This window comes from Priapulus caudatus, unplaced genomic scaffold (assembly GCF_000485595.1).
Source record: "Priapulus caudatus unplaced genomic scaffold, Priapulus_caudatus-5.0.1 Scaffold307, whole genome shotgun sequence".
In the NCBI taxonomy this organism is placed as follows: Eukaryota; Metazoa; Priapulida; class Priapulimorpha; order Priapulimorphida; family Priapulidae; genus Priapulus; species Priapulus caudatus.
This window is the reverse complement of record NW_014577368.1, coordinates 72,480-93,651: the sequence shown is the minus strand read 5'-3', so window position 1 is coordinate 93,651 and position 21,172 is coordinate 72,480. Positions and strand designations below refer to the sequence as shown.

The 21,172-nt window shown below is 45.2% G+C and overlaps 2 protein-coding genes across 3 annotated transcripts in view; both read left to right on the top strand.

The window, feature by feature from the left end:
• The window catches only part of LOC106808815, a 27,702-nt gene extending 23,064 nt beyond the window's left edge, over positions 1 to 4,638 (top strand). The window contains exons 11-15 of the mRNA XM_014811676.1: positions 496 to 519; positions 890 to 1,962; positions 2,369 to 2,613; positions 3,042 to 3,174; positions 3,887 to 4,638. Of these exons, the coding sequence (XP_014667162.1) occupies positions 496 to 519; positions 890 to 1,962; positions 2,369 to 2,613; positions 3,042 to 3,174; positions 3,887 to 4,638 (2,227 nt within the window). The remainder of the gene's footprint in view (positions 1 to 495; positions 520 to 889; positions 1,963 to 2,368; positions 2,614 to 3,041; positions 3,175 to 3,886) is intronic.
• LOC106808816 (zinc finger FYVE domain-containing protein 26-like) overlaps positions 4,380 to 21,172 on the top strand; it is a 25,397-nt gene continuing 8,604 nt past the window's right edge. For both annotated transcript variants that reach the window (XM_014811677.1, XM_014811679.1), the window contains exons 1-19: positions 4,380 to 4,482; positions 5,172 to 5,464; positions 5,759 to 5,859; positions 6,191 to 6,307; positions 8,379 to 8,682; positions 8,983 to 9,169; positions 10,936 to 11,028; positions 11,687 to 11,852; positions 12,185 to 12,605; positions 13,060 to 13,477; positions 13,743 to 13,888; positions 14,329 to 14,461; positions 14,893 to 15,069; positions 15,498 to 15,593; positions 16,574 to 16,715; positions 17,171 to 17,305; positions 17,732 to 17,889; positions 19,374 to 19,507; positions 20,877 to 21,108. In XM_014811677.1, the coding sequence (XP_014667163.1) occupies positions 5,211 to 5,464; positions 5,759 to 5,859; positions 6,191 to 6,307; positions 8,379 to 8,682; positions 8,983 to 9,169; positions 10,936 to 11,028; positions 11,687 to 11,852; positions 12,185 to 12,605; positions 13,060 to 13,477; positions 13,743 to 13,888; positions 14,329 to 14,461; positions 14,893 to 15,069; positions 15,498 to 15,593; positions 16,574 to 16,715; positions 17,171 to 17,305; positions 17,732 to 17,889; positions 19,374 to 19,507; positions 20,877 to 21,108 (3,414 nt within the window). In that variant the 5' untranslated portion in view covers positions 4,380 to 4,482; positions 5,172 to 5,210. The remainder of the gene's footprint in view (positions 4,483 to 5,171; positions 5,465 to 5,758; positions 5,860 to 6,190; positions 6,308 to 8,378; positions 8,683 to 8,982; positions 9,170 to 10,935; positions 11,029 to 11,686; positions 11,853 to 12,184; positions 12,606 to 13,059; positions 13,478 to 13,742; positions 13,889 to 14,328; positions 14,462 to 14,892; positions 15,070 to 15,497; positions 15,594 to 16,573; positions 16,716 to 17,170; positions 17,306 to 17,731; positions 17,890 to 19,373; positions 19,508 to 20,876; positions 21,109 to 21,172) is intronic.

Genomic DNA, 21,172 nt, shown 5'->3' with positions numbered 1-21,172 from the left:
CTATAATAATAGGGAATTCCCTATTATCTACTCCTGATACTATAGTAATATATATATAGTCAATGGCCGCCGCGTGTGTGCTGTACGTGCGGGCTTGTTCTTGCTGCCAGTGATATTGGAGGGTTATTGTCTTATCTTATTCTGATAGCTGGGGAGAAACGTCACGTTCTCCATAGTATCCTTTCTTTTAAAACTTTATTAATTTTTAAAATTAAACTTAAAATATCACAACTCATATACCATGCATTATCAATATCAGCATAGAAATTACATAGCATAGCGATATATTATAATCGACCTATTGACCTTACTCTAAACACATACTGCCAAACCTGTGTTGAAGAACAACTTTATAGAGTAGACGCCTGCCTACTTGAAGTTGAACTTCGTACTTGAACACAAGGCGTTCTCCTTGAGTGACATTTTTAAAATTGTTTTTGATTGCTATGATTCTGATTTTCCTATTACCTACACTAATAAAGAAGTGTCACGAAGGAGGGTTCATTCCCAGTTTTCCAGGTACAAAATTATGCCATTTCCCAGTTCCTGGTTAATTAAAATCACACATTCGGTTTTTCCCGTTGACTTCTATTCCTGAATCACGAAAAATATACCTGGTATTTCCTGGTTCCCAGCCAATTAGGATGGTCCAATCTAACGTCCTGAAATTAACTGTTCTCTCTATTATTTAACAAAGAAATATGATCAAAATATGAAATCTTTGTATTCTATAATGAATGCACTTTTATATGACATATTTTATGAAAACGAGTGAAGTGAGTACAAAAACTGTAACCGTGTTTAGCGTTTGCAACCAACGAAGTTACGTGACCTCCGTATGATCACACATCTATGTCAGAAAGCATTGCACATTGAATTCCCGTTTCAGACTGGAGACCCTGGAAAACATCTTCTCCCTGCTGTTTGTGCGCTACAAGGACCTGCACGACAGCGTGCTGCCACCTGGCGATGCTACCGAGGAGGGGGGTAACGGCGACGAGGAGAGGTCGCGGCGGAGCTTCGAGACGAGTCTCGACAGCATCGTGTTCGAGCAGCATCTGTCGGTGAGCGAGAAACAAGTGGCGCCGGCGACGCTCACCGTGGAGCAGCACAGTCAAGCGAATTCGAGCGACTCGACGGGCGAACACACGGCAACGACGTCAGCGGACGTCCATGCGGGCCCCGGCGGCGGCGGTGGCGCCACCGACCAATGCTTCCTGCCACTGAACGACGAGCGCAGTTCTGAGGGTGACTGCCAGGGGGCGCCCTACGTTGGTTACTCGAGTTCGCGCAGTGTGAGCAGTTTGAACGGGTACAGTACGGGATTCCTATGCAACGCGCTACTCGCACGCGATCTGCTGCACCTGCTCAAGGACTGCGTTGACGAGCTCAAGGTCACAGAAACGACACGGTCGCAGCAGCCAGCGCCATCTAGACCGTCGGAGCGGGAGCGGCCACAGGCACCTACTAAGCCAGAGTTAGTTACAGACTCAGAGAGGGCGCCACCGCAGGAACCTAATGAACCGGCGTTTGTTACATACTCAGAGAGGGCGCCACTGCAGGAACCGAATGAACCAGCGTTCGTTACACACTCAGAGAGGGCGCCACCACAGGAACCTAATGAACCGGCATTAGTTACACACTCAGAGGGGGCGCCACCGCAGATGCCTTCTGAATCAGCATTAGATGCAGGCATGAAGACAGCCTCACGTGATGTTATCAGTCCAACCTTGAGCACTCCTCTAAAAGACTCGACCCTTCAGGCACGTCTCAGCTGTCTCAGTCGACTCGTGAGCGAGGCGCTGTGGCGGTACCGTCTCGTGACGGACTCGGGCATCCCGGACGCTGTCGGCGTCATCAGCATCTCAGAGCCGCGTCTCGAGCGGAGCGATGATGGGGAGGAGGATGAGGAGGCTGAGGAGTGGACGAAGCCCAGATACCGTCGCCGCCACAAACACGCAGGTAGCCACTGCTCGACTGTTGCTCAACCCGCATCCATGTCACCGTCCTTCCTTCCACATACCTTTCTCTGTCGAAAATGGCTGGCGAATGTTAATGTACCATCGTGGTGAATTCCTGTGCGCAAGTGTAGACGTTAGAAAAGGTCCTTCCTTGGGGATGCTGAAATAATATATAGCCATCACATGTGGTCAGAAGGTCCAGGCTATTGTTAGAAGGCTACTAATCTATTGAGTACTGAATAATTTTAATATGCTTTAGGTAAACAAAGATGAGCGATTCCTTTGGTCTTCCATTATGCAAAGTTGTTCACTAAAGTTCTAATGTGACCTTCACTCAACCTCTATAGCATGTTGAAGCATTTTTACATACCTGCTCGTCGTCTGCCATATACTTTGTCATATTCTAGGTGTGATAAATGCACACTCCAGCAGCAGTGCCTCAAAAAGTGCTTCACAAGATGGCGAGAGTCAGAGTGGAGGACAAGATGGTGGCAGACGCACACGCAGAAAGTCTTTGCGGAGGCAAAGAGGGAGCCATCGTAATCTCCAACCGAGGAACAGCATCGTGTCCGAGATGCTCGCTTCACGCGAAACTCTGCTCAATGTGTGCTTGCTCAAAGGAAACTACCTGCAGGCCAAGCAGGTGATCAAGGTAAATATCAAGTGTAACACTACAGTTACCCTGAAGCTACCTACTGTTACTTGATAAAGGTGAATATCAGGTATAACGCTACATGCAGCCAATCAGCATATATGCTATAATTATGTTATATAGCTGCTATATGCTACATGCAGGTGATCAAGGTGATTGTTAGAGATGATTAACATAAATAGATGATTGCGAAATCTCTGTGTTATCTCTCATTGCTCGAGTGACCATGCAAAATGGTCGGGGCCTTTTCCACCAATGGGGCATAAAGGAACCACTGAGGACATAAAATACTATGGTATTGACCACCCTCAGTGTCATGACACAATCAGAAACAGATGTGTGAGGTAGTGCTACCTGCCGTCTGAGCAGGTCGTTAATGTGTCTGGCAGGTGTCTCGGGTGTATCACCTGTAATGTGTTTATTTATAGATGTGTGACATGGATGAACATCCTGCAGTATATGAGGTAGGTTTCCTAGAACACCAAGAGATGGCAGCACGAAAGATAATGAATGCAGAGATGCGCCACAAGGCTACACAATTACAGGGAGATAATTATTCAGGTATGATATTTATATATAATTTGGGAAGAATGGTTGCCAAGTACATGTAGTATTGATGATGTCAAATGGTATACTATGAGCAATGGAATCACGTTTTAATTGCACTGTGTAGGTGACAACAAGGTATACGAGTTCATAGTGAAAGAAAATTTGGGCCATATATTTAGAATGTCATATGCTCTGTTTGGTACCTTTGTTATCTTCTTCTGGTGTGATTTCTCTGCTGTCTACATATACTACATTATGGCTCACTTTTGCTATCTTTGCTTCAACCCATCACCCTCTGTATCTCTCTCTCTTTTTACTCTCTCTCCCTCTCACTTCTCTCTCTCCCTCTCTTTCTCCCTCCCTCATGCTCTTGCTACTTCCCTCCATCTCTGCTGCCTCCTTCCTCTCATCTCTCTCTCCCTTCTTCTCTCTCTCTTCTCTTCAGTCCTCTCTCTCTCTCTCTCTCTCTCTCTCTCTCTCTCTCTCTCTCTCTCTCTCTCTCTCTCTCTCTCTCTCTCTCTCTCTCTCTCTCTCTCTCTCTCTCTCTCTCTCTCTCCCTTCGTCTCTCTCTCACCTTTGTAATTTATGTGGCTTGCAGCAAAGAATAGCACGAGTAGCATAGCCTAGGTTGCCATGTCAGGGCTGGGTGGCTTTCCCTTTCTCTCCCTCCCTCTCTCTCTCTTCCTCCCCTCTTTCTCACGTGTGTACTTTGTGTGGTTTGCAGGCAAGGATAGCGTGAGTAGCATAGCCCGCGTCGCCGCGTCAGGACTGGCCGTCACGCTCATCTCCCGCGTTGCCGAAGAGCTGCTCCACCACAGCACCCCGTGCGTCTCGCTGACGCACCACCAGGCGGCAGCACTGCTCAGCCTGGGCGTGTTCCGCGCGGGCGAGGAGCCGGCGATGGTCGTCGCTGACCTGGGCGTCGCCAGCAGCGGCACGCACGACGGCTCGCTGCGTCTGCTCGACCTCGCCACACGCAAACTGTCCGCCGCCGGCAGCCTGCAGACGAGCGGGGGAGGCGGCGGCGGCAACGCCACCTTCTCGGGATTCCTTGCGCGTCTGGTCGCGCTCGGTGGCGCCCTCGACGGGCGGCGGAGCGTCGCGCACGCGCTCACCTGCGGCACGTTCTCGCCGCACGCCGAGATGCGCCGCCACCAGGTGGCGGTCGTCGACGGGCTGCAGCAGTGGGGTCGTGCGGCGCTGGCGTGCCTGCATCGCGGCGTGGCGACGCGGCGGGGCGGTGAACCCAGCGATGACGCGAGATCACTGCAGAGACCTGGCAAACAGCTGTTCAGGCGATTCCGGAGGACGAGACATCAGGCAAGAGATAGTATTCATGATATAGTGCGCAGGTGCAGCTATGGTAGTAGTGGTTGCGGCAATGTCAGTAGTAATTCTAGCAGGAACACAGGTATAGCTATAGCAGTAGCTGTAGTGGCAACGTCAGTGGTAGTACTAGCAGTGATATGGGTGTAGCTATTATAATCGCAGTAGTGGCAATGTCAGTAGTAATGCTCTATTATGCTAGCAGTAGCATAGGTATAGCTATAGTAATAGAGGTAGTAGCAATGTCAGTAGTAATGGTAGTAATAGCACAGGACTAGCATTAGTGACAGTGACAATTATATTAATAATAGTAGTAGTAGTAGGAGGTGAATAGCTATAGCAGTACGAGTAATAGAATCAAACAGTGGTTGTGGTGTTATCAGTAAAATGGTAGTTGTGCTGAAAATAGTAGGGAACAGATGAGAGGAAAAATTATATCACAACAGCAAACAGAAGGTGATGTAGTTGAAGCGATTGTCGTGATAATTGATGCATTAAAATAACAATATACTAACAGGTGTAACAGCGAGCATGATAAAGGCTTCATCAAGGTATCTACTTTTATTAGTTTGAATTCCAGAACTTAGGGCAAGCTTTCATTGAGAGTCGACTGATTTTCTGCGTGAAGTTGTGGTAAACCCCGGACGTTGCCGTAAATCGCCGCACCATTTTTATCCAATCAGGTGGACGAGAGGCCGCATGGGGAGGACGATGCCCCGTCGATGGAGGTCGTCGTGACGACGATGGTGAAGCTTCTGGCCAATGCGCAGCTGAGTTTCGATCATCGGGCGGACAGTGTGGCAGCCTCGTTCCCAGTGCCGCTGCTGTCGCATGCGTGGAGCAACCTACACTCCCTCACCGAGCTCGTGAAGGAGGCTCAGGAAGCAGGTTCTCTGAACGTTGTGGATCAGCTTGAGACAGGACCAACCTACACGCTGGGAAGGTTACTGCTGCAAGGTCGTCTACCCCCTGACAGGTGTGTGTGTGTGTGTGTGTGCGTGCGTGCGTGCGTGCGTGCGAGCATATGCGCGTGCACGTGTGTGCATGCGTGCGTGCGTGCGTGCGTGCGTGCGTGCGTGCGTGCGTGCGTGCGTGCGTGCGTGTGTGCGTGCGAGCATGTGCGTGTGTGTGTGACAGGGGAGAGGCATAGGGTTTGGGAGAAGAAGCATGTTTGGTGTTGCACTATAAACTATGCAGAGTGTGTAAATAGTGTTTCTGTGGTGGTTTGAGCAGCAGTGTGTAAATGTGAACATTCAACTGTTCTCAACAGGCTAGAAGAGGCAGCACATAACCTGGGCTTAGACTTGATGACTATTATTGTGCAAAGCTGCTGTCCTCTAGTGCCAACGGGAGGTGTCGCTAGTATTGAAGGTAAGTTTACGTGGGTTGTAATAAACGTGCTTAAAGGTTAATAAGTGATAGGCTGAAGATTGAGTTTATGATCCATTTTAAGAAATGAAACGGTAGAATAGTTGAATTGTAATAATCTATTGATTCCTATGCATTTTCTATGCTACATTTTCCTATTACCCTTTTTAAAAAACACTGTCAGATGTTGATTGGTATAGATCGTACATAATATACATATAGATAGCATAATATAGAGTATAATACAGATAGATAATACTATTGAATATAACTAGATACATAATATATAGTAGAGTGATGGCATTTATATTATATCATTTTCTGTGTTCGTTAGGTGCTGTAGACGATGCTGAGGTTATTGTACTTAACGAGGGAGAGTTTCCATCCACAAGCAGGAGTCCTACCCTCATTGTAGAAGAAATCCTTACCCAGCTCATCCACCTAGTTAAAGGTATCGTCAGGTGTTCCACTGTGCTGTTAGTCATAGTTACAGGACTATTACGTGGTGCGGTTAGAATTTAAGTTGGTTCATACATTGACCATCAATTACAGAGCATTTATGGAAACTTCAGTCGCATTTAATTTGTGCCATCTAAATATTTTCTTCGAATGTGTAAGATACTAAGATACACATTGACCTCATGATGACCAGTGATCACACTATGAACCAGAAAAACGGACAAAATACGGACTAAACACGGAAATGGTGCAAAACGCACAGAGATTAAAAAAATTAAAATTTAAAACAATTTAAATCTAAAATTAAACATTTTATTTAAACAACATTTTGGGAATTCACTCTACCCCTCTTACTAATATAAATAACCGTAGGACCAACGACCCATAGGACTATAGATCGGTTCCCGTTAAAACAGTGTCATACTCGTAACTCTTCTCCTATTATCTACTCTTGATATATATATAGATATATATAGATATAACTAACGTTATGTTTGTCCACAAAAATATATTAAGCATTTTATATAAAAGTAACGTCAAAATTGCCTTGAGAGAACTTGTAATACGATCAAATTCGGGTATTGATGCAAGAAGAGCAACACGGCACACGCGTTTTGTATAGACAATTCTCAATACGACACAATTACACAGGCACGCGATTAAACCATTGTTTCAACACGCCAGCCACACGTACAATGCCTATAGCGCTACACCAGTTTATACCAGCCAGCGCGCTAGTCGTTGCCTCCCTCCACTAGTAGACACCACTAGTAGGTTCCAGATGCTTTGCGCCCGCGCCCGGGCTTGAGTACTGTCACGAGCCCTAGCGCTGAGACGGTCTATGTCCCCCGGGGTACTGCCGGAACGTACCCTGGGTACGGTCCAGTATACCGGAACGTACCCTGGTACTATCTAATATGCCGGACCGTACCTCGCCTACTCCACTAACGAGTCTAGGGAGTCGCCTACACCTACTCCCTAACCCTAACCCTAACCCGAAACCGAGCCCTAACCCTAACCCTAACCCTAATCCTAACCCTAACCCTAACAATATCAAATAGTGACCAGGGTACGTTCCGGTATACCGGACCGTACCCAGGGTACGTTCCGGCAGTACCCTGGGGGACATAGACCCTATGAGCTATACTAGCAAGCGATGGTAAATAGCTGGCGCTATCAGCACCTGTTATCATTTCGCTGCATCAAAAGCTCATGCTGCTGGTCTGCGGGCGCCACGCTGGCTGGCAAATGTACGTAGTTTGTACGTAATAAACACAGACTCGCCGATATTAGACAGCGTTAATTGGCAGTCCATATTCCATGGTTCGCACAGTCCTTGAAAAGTCCTTGAATTTGAGGGGAGTCCTTGAAAAGTACTTGAATTTGAGGGGAGTCCTTGAAAAGTACTTGAATTTAGTAAATGTTGATTTTGTGCTTGAAAAGTTCTTGAATTTTTAGAAAGAATCCTTGCCTGTAATAAAAAGAAATTTTGTACCATCAATAATGTGCAAACCTCAATAAAAATTGCATTGAATGAGCTTAAAAAGCTATAGACACGATAGACAGTTAAATGATGATCACAAATTACAGTAAGTCAGTAAAATCAGTCAGTAAATCAAGGTATGTTGTAGAAGTGACAGTGTTTAGAAGGGTTTATTAACGTGATCCAGTTTTAGAGGTGAAAGTGATTAAGAATGGGGTTATTATTAAATTAATCCAGGTATGTTTTGTTCTGTGTATGAATTCCGATAAAATATCCTTGAATTTCCGATAAAATGTCCTTGAAAAGTCCTTGAAATTTTTTTCAGTCCTTCTGTATGAACCATATGATATATATTCCGTGGTTATTTCGTAGGAGTCGGTATATTTTGCTTTGGACAGTAATTAGCTGGGTAATTTTTTGTAGCTCTCCGTGCGTTTTTCACCATTTCCGTGTTTAGACCGTATTTTGTCTGTTTTTCTAGTTTATAGTGTCACTAGCCCAGAGTCTCTGTGAAAACATGAGTCACGAGAATTTTTCCCAATCTATTTTGCTTGCATTGATGTGAACCTTATTGTTCCAGATTATATAAGTCTAGATGGAGCCACGATCAGCCTTCACAGCTGTCAAAAAATTGCAGCAAGTGCTGGTTTTGCCATCATCGTCGTGGCAACTTCTGAACTTGCCAGTGTCGATCTAGATCTTCTGGCGAGTGACGAAGAGAAGCTTTGCTTCTGGGTGAATGTTTTCAACCTGATGTTCGTGCACACAATGCTGTGGGCTGCAGTGCACAACAAGTGCCTCCCTCTGCTAGATGAGACAAGTGTGGCTGCCATGCTCTACTTGCAGACCATACGATACACAGTCGGACAGATCAACCTTGTCAGGTACGTGTGAGAAGGTTACAATATTCGATATTTCCGGTTGATACCCTAGGCTCAGTAATGCTTCATGAAAATGTCACCACGTTGCTAACAGTCGCATTTGGCACCATTGCAACTTGCAATATTCTGAATGTTGTCGATAAATTATGTGTGTGCTATTAACGTATGTGCACGAGTGTCATGTTCCTAGTTTGCGGTTAATCACGAAATCGCTTCAGAGTTAATTGCTATACTAATTACTATCCATTTTGTAGATTAAATACCATGTTAGCAGCTCTGAGATTTCTATGATTTTGTTGCCAGTCTCTTTGACGTACGTTACTTCATTCTGCGGCGGGGACTGCCAGCGCCACACGGTGGTCTACTCGCACATCGACTGCACCCGCTGCAGGAAAGCGACCCATGGTGGAAGCACACGGCTCCCTCTGTTGATGCCCGCGTGCAGTTTGTCCTGCTCACCGGCTCTCTGTTCCACTCCCCACCTTTACAGGTAATGCAGGGGTTAAGGATACTCTCCACCTTTTGCACGGGTATTGCTCTAATGAAGATTAAACGTTTATTGGCGAATGAATCGAATCAATCACTTGTTTTATTTATAGAGGAGATATATCTCTATGCTCAAGTCAAAAAATTTCATGAAATTTCCAGCACCTAATTATATTACCACACAAATTTTGAATTTTTATGTAAAAATGGTATTTTGGATATTTCTCAACTACCAGAAAGAGTGAGGATACAAAATTTTTGCCACATGTTAAGCACAATATAGACCAAAATAGTGCGTCAGGATTTTTAGCTCATCTGACATAGTCAGATGCAGCTTGTAGAATCGCATGATCGTCCGTCCGTGCGTCCGTGCGTGCGTCCGTCCGTCCGTCAACAGTTGGGCACAAATCTTAACCGCTCGACGTACGGTCACGATATTCGGGTCGTTGGGGGGGATCGTCAAAACGAGTTGGGATGTCGAAGCTGGGGGTCAAAGGTCAAAGGGCAAGAGGTGTAAAGGAAGGGTGAACATTCACTCCTTAACTTAAGGTATAGGGAGGAAATGCAGAATTGCGGCACAAATCTAAATGGCTCATGCTAGGCTCGTGATAGTCGGTGTATAGCATCATGGTAGGTAAAAGCCATCACTGTGCCGAAATTGGAAGTCACAGGTCAAAGGTCAATGAGGCACAGAGCAGATTTTAGACATTTTCTGAGGACATTGGTCTGAGCGGAGCGATTGAAAAACTTTTTTTGTTTCAGCGGTGACCTAGCATTTTTATGGCTTTATTGAAAGGACCATGAAATGTCCCTTCTGCTGACATGCGAAGAGTAAGTGTCGGCTAACCTTTGACCCTCAAGAGCGAGGTTAAACATGGATTGTTTGACTGTTAACAAAGGAGTGAACTGCTTTTGCTATTAGAGCCCCCTCCCCCACCCTCCCCCTTCCCCTCCCCTACCGCCTTCCGCCCCACCTCCCACCCTCCCCCCATCCTCCCCTAACCCTCCATTCTGCGATAGTGGGCGTGTCCTAACAATGATGTGTACGCAACTGCGTGTCTGCCATAATCTGCGCCTAACAAATTGTGGCCTACTACTGCACGCACGACTGAAATTTTACATTTATGATCGTAGCAACAGACCTCAGATGAGCCCAGACGCTCTGCGGCTCTTGTTCTTTAAGTTTCAGATTTACCGAGAAAAATGGAAAAAACTGCTTAAAAATAAAGTTGTGTGTTAGAATTGAAAATTTTAGCGAATAAAGAGGCATAACTAATAAAATACGGCACTTAATAATAATCCCTGACACACTTTTTTAGAGCAATATATTACCATTAAAACGAGTGTAAAATTAAATTAATCTGAGTTGTAATCACAGAGAAATATTCATTTATACATCGACTACTAAGTCGGAAATTGGAACGGAGAAATCAGCGTTTTTCTGACGTCAGCCGCGGATCACTACACATGTACACGGGCAAGCAAAACGCTCTGACAGTTCACATGTATCGTTATATGGAGAAATGAGCATGTACACAGGTGGCACATAGTGTTAGCCATCGAATAAAGTTGAAAATGAAAAATCGGTAAAAATTTTCCTAAAACCTTGATAGTATCCTTAATCAACCCTTGGTTCCTGTAGACAAGTGTTATGATCTGTGTGTGTGTGCTGTGAGTTTTATGACAAGAGTAGAGCCATGCATGTGATGCTGAATTTCCTGCGAGACCTCCAAGCAGCGTCTTAATTGTTGTTACGCATGCGTTGCCTAGGTGATCAGGCAAGTGTTGCTGGAGGAGCAGCTGAAGCTGGCCACCAGACAGTTCCTGGAGCACCGCATCTGCATTGATGCCGCGCGCAAACAGGTAACAAGTAGAAGCTGATAGATTCCCTGCGCTTGCCGGTCTACCATATGACCTGTCACGGCATTACCTTGAATATTACATGTATTAGTTAGTGTAGAATGGTCTTTATCCCATAGGTCTTGTCCTTTTTATGCCCTTAGCTCCAGTCATGGACCGTCGGCCCTTTGTAACTGGGTTGCTTTGGTTTCCGTAATGTGCTTTTTCCAGCAAAGCTATTTGCTGTTATGAGTGTGAGGTTGGTAGCATATCATGCTGCTGAGATAAATGCATTTCGACAGCAGGTGTTAAAACAAAACGAAATTAAGTGCCTTGCTCACGAGCACGATAGGAGTGGCCACGGCAGAACCACAGACCTTCTAGATCAAAGCCGTGTGCTATCCACTAGACAGCCACTGGCCCCCTGCCATATCTTGTCCTTATACTTCCTCTATAAATGTCATTCTGCATGATACAGACCGACATCAAAGACCAACCACAGGTGCAACAGTTTGCTAACTTAACTGTGTCGTATAATCGATTCATTCAGTGTTGTAAGTTTTGTCATGTAGTGTTTGTTCCTCCCTCTCTGCACCTGTTTTACTGTTTTAACTGTTTAACAGTTTGCGTTTAACTGTGTCGTATAATCGATTCATTCAGTGTTTTACGTTTCGTCATGTAGGTGTTCGTTCCTCCCTCTCTGCACCTGTTTGCGGCTGACATGGCGCCGGCAGCCAGCATGGACGCCACGCCGGATGCGACTGTCACTGGCGACAGGTGGCATGCCACTCAGTTACTGCACTTCATGGGGCTGTACTGCCCAGACCTGCAGCAACTTCTCAACAAAGGTACAAAGACTCACGGGGATGTGAGGACGTTAGCTTGAGAAAGGCCGAATAAAATCAGCATAGCTTCTCATGCGCGACCTTGTCAGCATCCTCAGCTCAGATGTCACATGTTAACGTACTTAGCTGCGCAGCTCTTGATACGCTCTAGAGAAAATGTAATGCCATGGCTTGAAAAATGTAGTGGAGCCCTTGCCTTCCATGGCTGATAATTTTCAACTTGTAAACAGTAACCAATTTCAATTTGTAAACAATGATAACCACTATTGTCTAGATCTAACAAGCGCAAACATGAGTAGCTCACCAACTTTTATTCTCGACTCTGCATCCTACAGGCAAAAAGAGCGATGGACGGCTGAGGGTCAGCGCTCTCAGTGTTACTCCGGAGCCAGGTCTAACACTGGCATACCCCCCAAGCTCAGGTGCGACTTCCCCCAGGGGCCACCGGAGAATCACCTCTCTACCAATCCGCATGGGCGGTGCGGTCAGCCTCGGAGATGAGCCGGCGGCAGGTGCGCGCATCCCGCCCGTGTTTAAGGCGCCCCCTACCGAGGCGGCGCTGGCGTTCACCAGCGAGAAGAGCCGGCTGCTTGGCACCGTACTTCGACTATTCGCGCGCGCCGCCGGAAACGACGTGCCGGACGTGGCAAGCGAATTCCCGCGGCTTTCGGCGTTCCTCGAGGCGGCAGTGTGGCCGGTGCTTGACGTGGTGACACCGAGACACAGGCAGGACGTCCTGGCTGTACTTCTTAGCAGGTAGGTAGGTTGGCACCTTAAATAACATCTGGGGTGAGAAGGAAGAAAGGTAGTCGGGTATCACGGAGAAATGGGACGATGCCATTGGAGGGTAATGAATAGAGAGGTTCAGGCAGGCAAAATAATGATGGAATGTTTAAGGAAGAGAAAGTGATAGAAATCTTTAGGAATAGATTTGAGAGCAAGACTCACTAAGAGAGATATTAATGGAAAACAAGAGATAAATAAGGAAGGGAAGAAGGGAAGCAAAAGAGGGGTCAAGAGTGAGGAAGGAAGAGACAAAAACAGTATAGTAGATGTGCAGGGCCGATAGCAGAGTATGAAGACGTACATAGACGAGCGTGTTTATGAGTAAATGTCATCAACAATGTCAATTAACAACACTGACGAACAGTTAACGATGCCGATGACAGTTAACGTGTCAGTAATCACCGCAACGTGTCCCTCCGCGCAGGTCGGCACAGTCGAATGCCGTCAGATTTCTCGTGAAGGCAATGAGCCCGGCGATCAGTGACGGCCGAGGGGAGGCGGTGCTACATGCGATCTCCTGCCTCCCGCATACCACCCAGCGTAGCCACCAGCTGCGTCTCATCAGCGACCACCTGCTCTGTGGCGCCATCTGGGAGCAGACGCGGTTGCGGACGGCGGCCGCCGAACGTGGCGAGGACGCGTCGGCATGGTCTCCGTGGCAATGGCTAACCGCAGTGTACGACGGCGATGCGAAGCGTCGCTGTGCGCTGGGCTGCATGGAACACTGGCCCGTCGAGGCGTGCGTGTGTGCGCTACAGACGTGCTGTGATGACCCGCCCCGCTCGGCAACATTACATGAGGCCATCACGCAGAAACTTGGAGAGATGAAAGTTTATCAGAAGGTGACAGTGAATGATAAAAGTTTATAAAAGAAAAAAAGAGATTATTAGTTCATGTTTATCAGGAGTTAACAGTAATGAATGACTATCAGGTGGGGCATAAGGAGGTACGAGTAGGTAACAGAGAGATAAAAGTTTGTCAGAAGGTAATGGTGCCTTGAGAAGTGTGAAGGATCATTCGTGATGAAATCTTCACTGCTGTGCCTACTGTGAGAGTTTCACCCACCAGTTTTATCCGGTATTGACGCTGGGTATGATGTTTGTTCAGGTGATGGAGTGTGCAGTGCTGTGCCATGGAAACGCTCGTCCTGTGCAGGGAGAGTGCACCACTGAACTGGCCACGTATGAGTACTGGATCTTCACAGCCTCGATGAGTCGCTCCCAACCGACTGTCATTCTCAATATTCTCCTGAAGTAAGTGATTGTTACGATGTATGAAATCGTATTGATACGCGACATGTGTCGTTCGGGTTAATAGAATTCAGAATTCTGAACGTGGGGATGGGATCATGACCATGTCGTCGTGTTAATTAGTGATTGTGAAGAGCTCAATAGGGTTCAGTCAATAATTCAATCCACACCTTTCAGGCCACGTCTGGTGATGGGCATTAGCCCACCTTCATATTCACTCCTATCATCAAGTTTCCACTGTGCTCAGGCATTGGTGCTGTTGTTGTTCTTGTTGTGGCTGTAGGTGTTGTTGTTGTTGTTGTTGTTGTTGTTGTTGTTGTTGTTGTTGTTGTTGCTGCTGCTGCTACTGCTGCTGCTGCTGCTACTGCTGCTGCTGCTACTGCTGCTGCTGCTGTTGCTGCTGCTGCTGCTGCATGTGAAACACACTCACCACATAACTGCAGGTGTCACGAGTATTCGGTGGCTAGAGAGTGGGCATCCATGCATGATGCGACCCACGAACTGCGCCAGCGTATAGAGGAAGCTCACATCACCTACCTGCTGGACAGCCAGAATGACCTGTTCAAAGCCTACAAGGTGAACACTTTTATTCTTGCTCAAACTTGTTTAGTGTGCTGTGCTACCTCACACTGCTGGTGTAATTTAAACTATTACTGTTCGCATCGTTGGTGTAACTGTACATTTATGATGCAAAGTATTCGTGTAACTGTATTTTTTACAACAAAGATATAATATAATTATTATTTATTAAAAAGCTATATAATGTGAAATAAAACTAATAAAATTGAAGTTCATTTTAGTAAATATAATTGAGTAAAATGTAAATTATAATAGAATAATAAACCTTTGTCTTTTAGTAATATACTTATATATATACATATAACGTACTTAATATACATGTCCATGTCATACCACTGCAGAATTTTAAAACACAATGTTCCTCTATCTGTACATTCAATAGTACGTGTATTAGTGCATATCGTTATGTGTGACATGCTGACCTGCAGGTGCTGGCTGACATTGAAAACAAGAGGCTGTGTCTTGGTGCATGCCTGCTACTGATGGAACAACTGTCCAGTCTCACCCACGTCATGTCCGTCTGCCAGTTTGTTCTCTGTTGCCTTGGCGACGAGCTGACAGACACTGAGCGCACCAAGCTACAGCGTATCAAGCTTGGCATCAAGGTCACTTCATGTTCTCCTCGCTGCTTATACTACCTCTCCCTTAAGGCGCACTTAGGGTGCATTTGTTTTGTTGTGATACGTGTGTCTACGCATTGCGAGGTCAAAATTTTTACGAATGATTTGAGCATACGTGTCGGCCCAAAAGTGAAGAAAAAAACTACTCGAAATCTATCAATTAAAAAAAACATTTGTTGAGATTTAAGAATAATTAGTAAATTATGCGGGGTGAGTACGTGTCCTCAAAAGCCACCTGCTTGTTTTCCTAATCGATCGATGGTGCTTTAATTGCACATATACAGAAGCATTGGAATGCTAGCACATATTATGCATGATAGACTGCAGATTGCTTCAATCCAGCCTGCCGTGAGAGTTATGCGTGTGTTCTTGCCCTAAGCACATCATCACCTGTTAGTGTTCTCGTTCCGCAGGCGCTCTTACTGCTGCCAGAGCAACTGTGTGAGGAGTACCAGGAGCTAATCTCAAGGCCAGACCTTCTCATCGAGCAGCTTCTCATGAATTTCAAGGTGAAGGTCGAACCTAACTAATCGCTAATCCTGTGGTTCTGTTGCTTCAGAGCAATGATTTGAATCTGGTGTTCGTTTACTTGATATACTTACCTACTTACTTTTTGTGTCATAGTATAGTAAACCTGTACCATAGTGCAGCAAACCTGTACCATAGTGCAGCAAACCTGTGCCATAGTGCAGCAAACCTGTGCTATAGAACTAATACATTGTTATGAAGTGGTCCAATAAGCCTAGGCTAGGTTTATGTAAGTTGTATCAGTATCAGTAATAATGCCGTATGTGCATTATTTTACTTTTTTAAGCTCAGTTTTGATAGTTGGGAATTTTTTCTAACATGGATATTGTGTGGTTCATTGCTTCCCAGATTAGTAGGGCCTATACCAGTTATACTTGACACCATAATCCCACCACTTCCCTCGTCCTCGGTAGTCTGTCTATGGCTACTAGAAGTATAGCTGCACGTTAGTGCATGCCGGTCATAGCAGGGACCAAGAACCAATTATAGTTTGATAAAACTTAGCACCGTTGTCTATACAATGGAATTTGTGTGTGTAAAATATACCGATGTGTAATATTGTGAACATATCTATACAACGTATACTTGTATATATATTTACATGATAATATGTATACACATTACATAATTATTACCTTGATGTGAGGGGTACATTAATTTATCAGGTCGGCAAAATGGTGTAATGCCTCAATAGCCTCTTCATAATTTAATTTCTCATCAGTAGCATAAAAAAACCTGTAAAACCAGAAAAATTCTGTACCGTGTCATGGCCACCGAATATAAGAGCTTTCTTCATGGTAGGTGGCAGCACCGATCAGCATGCAACATTGATTTTAATACAATGTAATACATGGGAAATAGGTGAACGCAAGTACACACACATATATGCACGCATGCATACTTGTAATGCTATGTGTAAAAGAACCTGTTAGCTAAATGTGGGGTACAATTTATATTGTAGGTGGAGTATGTTGCCAGTGTGTACAAAGAAATACAAGGGGCAGCACCAGATTCTTCACTTACCTCTCTTGGCTGTGGTCAGGAGTGGTTCAACACTTTAGTCCTGCACTATGCTTTCAAGGCTCTGGAGTTTCCTTTTAGGGGTAATACTGCATGTGTCAGACTAGAGCTGTTTGTAGTGGACACATCCATCTTGTTATAAATGTATGGGCACAGAGTCAATATTTTTATCATTATAAATGATAGTTTCCTACATGGTTTTTAACAGTGGTAGATATGTGCTATGAGTGGTGTTTGTATCTCAATCATGGTTAGCAGGTGTGTGTGTTCTCCTGCAATGCCTTTACTACCTAACATAGAACGTTTTTATTGAAATTTATCATGATCAGTTCAGAATCTATTGAGCTGGATGTGGTAAACAGTATAGTATGGTGTGGTGCCGTGTCTTGTCGTGTTGTGTCATGTCATGTCGTGTGGCGTGGTGTGTGGTGTGTTGTGGTTAAGTATATAGTATAGTATAGCTTGCACAATACGATACATACACTTGGCAATTAAATAATAATGAGTCAATCGATGCATAGTCACTGCATTCTTCCAGGAAGCCCTCAGTCTGTGACCCGAAGTCCAGAGCATACCAAGTTTTCAGGAGAAGGAATGTCAGGTGGACGGACAGCTGGAGTGATGAGACAGTCATTGTCAGCTGAGAGCCTGTGTTTGTCTGTACATCATCACAGTGAGTTCATACATCTAAACATAGGAATTATATATAAATAAGGTACCAATGTTTGTTAGATCGGTCTACAAATGACACACATCTAATAAATAAATAAATAAATAAATAAATTATGTATTGCCTTGAGACCCTTTGTCAGAAGTACCCTAAGTAGTTGTGACATCATGTCTAACATGTCACAAGAGTGTCACATACTTTTGAACTGATATGCTGTGCAAAATCTGTGACATTTTGGATGTGAAAAAGATTAAACGATATATAATGTTTTTGATAACAGTCCTCTGAATGTTTAGAATTCAGTTACAATCTACAACTCCTGTATAGCTATCTGTGTGCTGCTTAAAGACAGCTACAATAGAGGTAGAGTATTTTTAACACGTGAAATTTGTGTTGATATAATCAAATTTGCAACATCGCATTCTACAGGGCATGGCCTGTCGGGCAGGTACAGCCGATTGCTACGGCAACGCAGCATCAGTATCGGTCAGTTTGTGATTCCGCTCGAGCCACCGCTGATGGAAGCATGGACAGCTGATGCTGACGTCACTCACTGTATGGTCTGCAGGATAGAGAAGTTCAGTATGGTGAGTACTGTATACGCCATATTTTTCGTGTACAGATATTTTCGCGAATTCAGACTTGACGGACAATTTTGTGAGTGGTTAATTTTGCGGTCTGTGAATTATGAATTATTCGGTATGAATTATTCGCGTGTGTACTGTTATTTTCACGGTCGGGGACGCGTTCGCGAAATTCGCGAAAATTAAACTACCGCGAAATATACAGCGTAGCTGTAGCTTGGCTTCATGGCAGCCAAGCTGCTGCAGTGTAATGCTGTGTAATATTGTCATGCTGCATTTCAGCCTGCATAGCAGTTCATCACACATGGTACAAATTATGCATTGCAGCACCTTTACTGTGCTATGTTTCAATTTCAGCAACAGTTCAACACAAGTACTGTTGTACAAATTAATTCATTATTTTTAGCTCATCTGACACAGTCGGGTGCAGCTTGTAGAATAGAGTTGAGTGTTCGTCCATCCGTCTTTCCATCCATTAACAATATGGGCACAAATCTAGACGGCTTAACGTAGGGCCTTGATATTCGGGATATAAGGGGGTCAATCCGAAAAGACCTTGGGATGTCGAATTAGTGGGTCAATGGTCAAATGTTAGAAAGTGGGAAGAAAGGAGAAATCTGAGGACATGGTCTGACAGACTAAGGGAGAAACATTTTATTCCTGTGGTGACCGTTTTTATGGCTTTGAGTACATCAAAAATTTATGCTCACACGAGACTAGTAGAATGTCTGGGCTGACCAGCCCTGCTTGGTGAGGGCCAGTGATATGCAAATCAGTAGCCACCTTTTGCATCGTCATCAGTACAAGGAACGCCCTACTTTGTAGTGCAACTAAGACGACCGGATTAGGATGAATATTAAGTGTGCAAAACATCACAAAACTGCACAACCTAAACTTATCAGGAAGTCACGATTAGTAACGATGGGCACTGCCATCTTTGATCTCGTTTACACACGCACCTGGCATCTCAGGGCAACTTCTCATGTTTCAGGTCATGTGTGAATGCATTTGAAACTAAAATACGTGTCGGTATGCACGACTGCAACTTACAGTTTACCAGCAAAGCAGCTACCCTCAGATAAGCATTGTCACTGTGCGGCACTTGTCTTACTCTAGAGTACCTGACTCATATGCAAAGACCTGCATTCCTGCATAGTGTATCATATTTAATATCATGCTCCGATTGACGTATATGTTTTGACGTTAGTTTAACAGGTGGCACCAGTGTCGGCGGCTTTAATACCATGCTCCATGTGATGTATATGTTTTGACGTTAGTTCAACAGGTGGTACCACTGTTGGCGGCTTTAATACCATGCTCCATGTGACGTATATGTTTTGACGTTAGTTCAACAGGTGGTACCACTGTCGGCGGCTTTAATACCATGCTCCATGTGACGTATATGTTTTGATGTTAGTTCAACAGGTGGTGCCACTGTCGGCGGCTTTAATACCATGCTCCATGTGACGTATATGTTTTGACATTAGTTCAACAGGCGACACCACTGTCGGCGGTGTGGCCGGGTCATCTGCCGTGCGTGCTCACGTCACCGTCGCCACGTGAAGGGCTATGGAGCCATACTCGTAAGGATCTGTGATGAATGCCACGAGCTGATGGAGAGGTAAAACAAGAGGCAGCACATTCGCTTGTCCACACTCTCGACATTATCAATAACTGAACGCGAGTCTGAAGAAGAGAACTGAGTACCAGTGTTTCCCCTGCATTGACATGAGCGAGGCGGCCACCTCGCTCAAATCTCAGCCGCCACGCAGAAATTTATCTAAAAACACCGCCTCGGCTCGCTGACGAAAATCACTGTTCTTCCATCAATAAACTGCACTTTATTGACAGCGTTGGAAACCATCTCTACGAAACTGCCGGTCCTCCTGACCGCCACTTTTTCCCCTAATAATACGCTGAAATACTATGGTTATCACAACGGCAGTTTAGACAGAATTTTAAACGGGAGCGCATTCTAATACGCTCCGTTCCTGAACGTAGACGGGGTATCCAAAACATCTAGAGCCGAGGGCATGAATTAGTCTCCCTCAACGCATGATTCGCCACATGAACAAAACCTCGTGACCATCTAAGAAATCGATTGCGACCTGTAGCCTAGCCCAGTGTTTTTATGCCCGCATAACAATAAGTTCATATGTCGCAAGGGTTATCGTGGGAAGTGAGGGCACGACCAGTGACACCTGACACGCACGTAATCACAGCTGTTAACTGAATTCGTCACTTTTCTTTATGTAGAAAGTGGACTATTTTGATTCAGTTAGATATCTAGAAGCAATGTAAACTGTATATATACTTCAAGATTCTAGGCACTTGTAACTTTGCAGATATGCGGCAGCATTGATCTATGCATGGGGGTAACCAGGACTGGGGAGGAGAAAAACGAAAGTAAAACCTTTCCCAGAAGCTTGTTTGTTTCTTTTGACAACTTGAAAAAGTGATTCAAGAGTCTCATATAATGTGTTCAGAATAGCTTAGAATGCACCAAATTGCACCTTTTTTTCTGGGGGAGCATGCCCCCGCACCCCTCTAGCATGGCGATCACCTTCGGTGCTTGCATTGCTCGCTTCTCGGATTGCGCAACCACCAAAAAAAAAATTTTCCCGCCTCGCTGACCTTTTTGGCCAGGGGAAACACTGGAGTACCATGTTGCTGTTTCGCGAGGTGCATTCAGTAAAGTTAGAATATCATTACTATACCTGGCCAGAGTGTTATATCTATATTGAAACTAGAGTAAAACTTTTTATATATTAAGAGGTACTTTGTTTGTGCTAGAATAACACCATTTTTCACACCATTGCCACAATTAGTTGTGCATAATAATACTCGTCTCTGCAATAAGAATAATCTGCCTACAAACCGCACGTAGAATATTCGCTCCCAATACAAAATATATACAGAAACGTATGTTGAATCCTGTTCGCCGTGACGGATCTGTTTCATTCTGATTCTGATGGTGTTCTCTCGCGCAGTGGGAGGTCGGACGAGCGACACCACGACGTGGAGCGACTGCGATCCAGCTTGTCCGGTAATGGCGGCGGCGGGGGAGCGGCGGCGAGCATTCCGGCGTCGCGCGTCGCGGCGCCCGCCTCCACCGGCAGCTCTCTGACGAACAGCACGACAACACTGGTGTCGGGCTGGAGGATGAGCAGCACGAGCGAGGAGGAGAACGAAAGCATCCGTGCGCAGTTCTACTACGAACAGGTATGTGTGTGTGTGTGTGTGTGTGTGTGTGTGTGTGTGTGTGTGTGTGTGTGTGTGTTGTGTG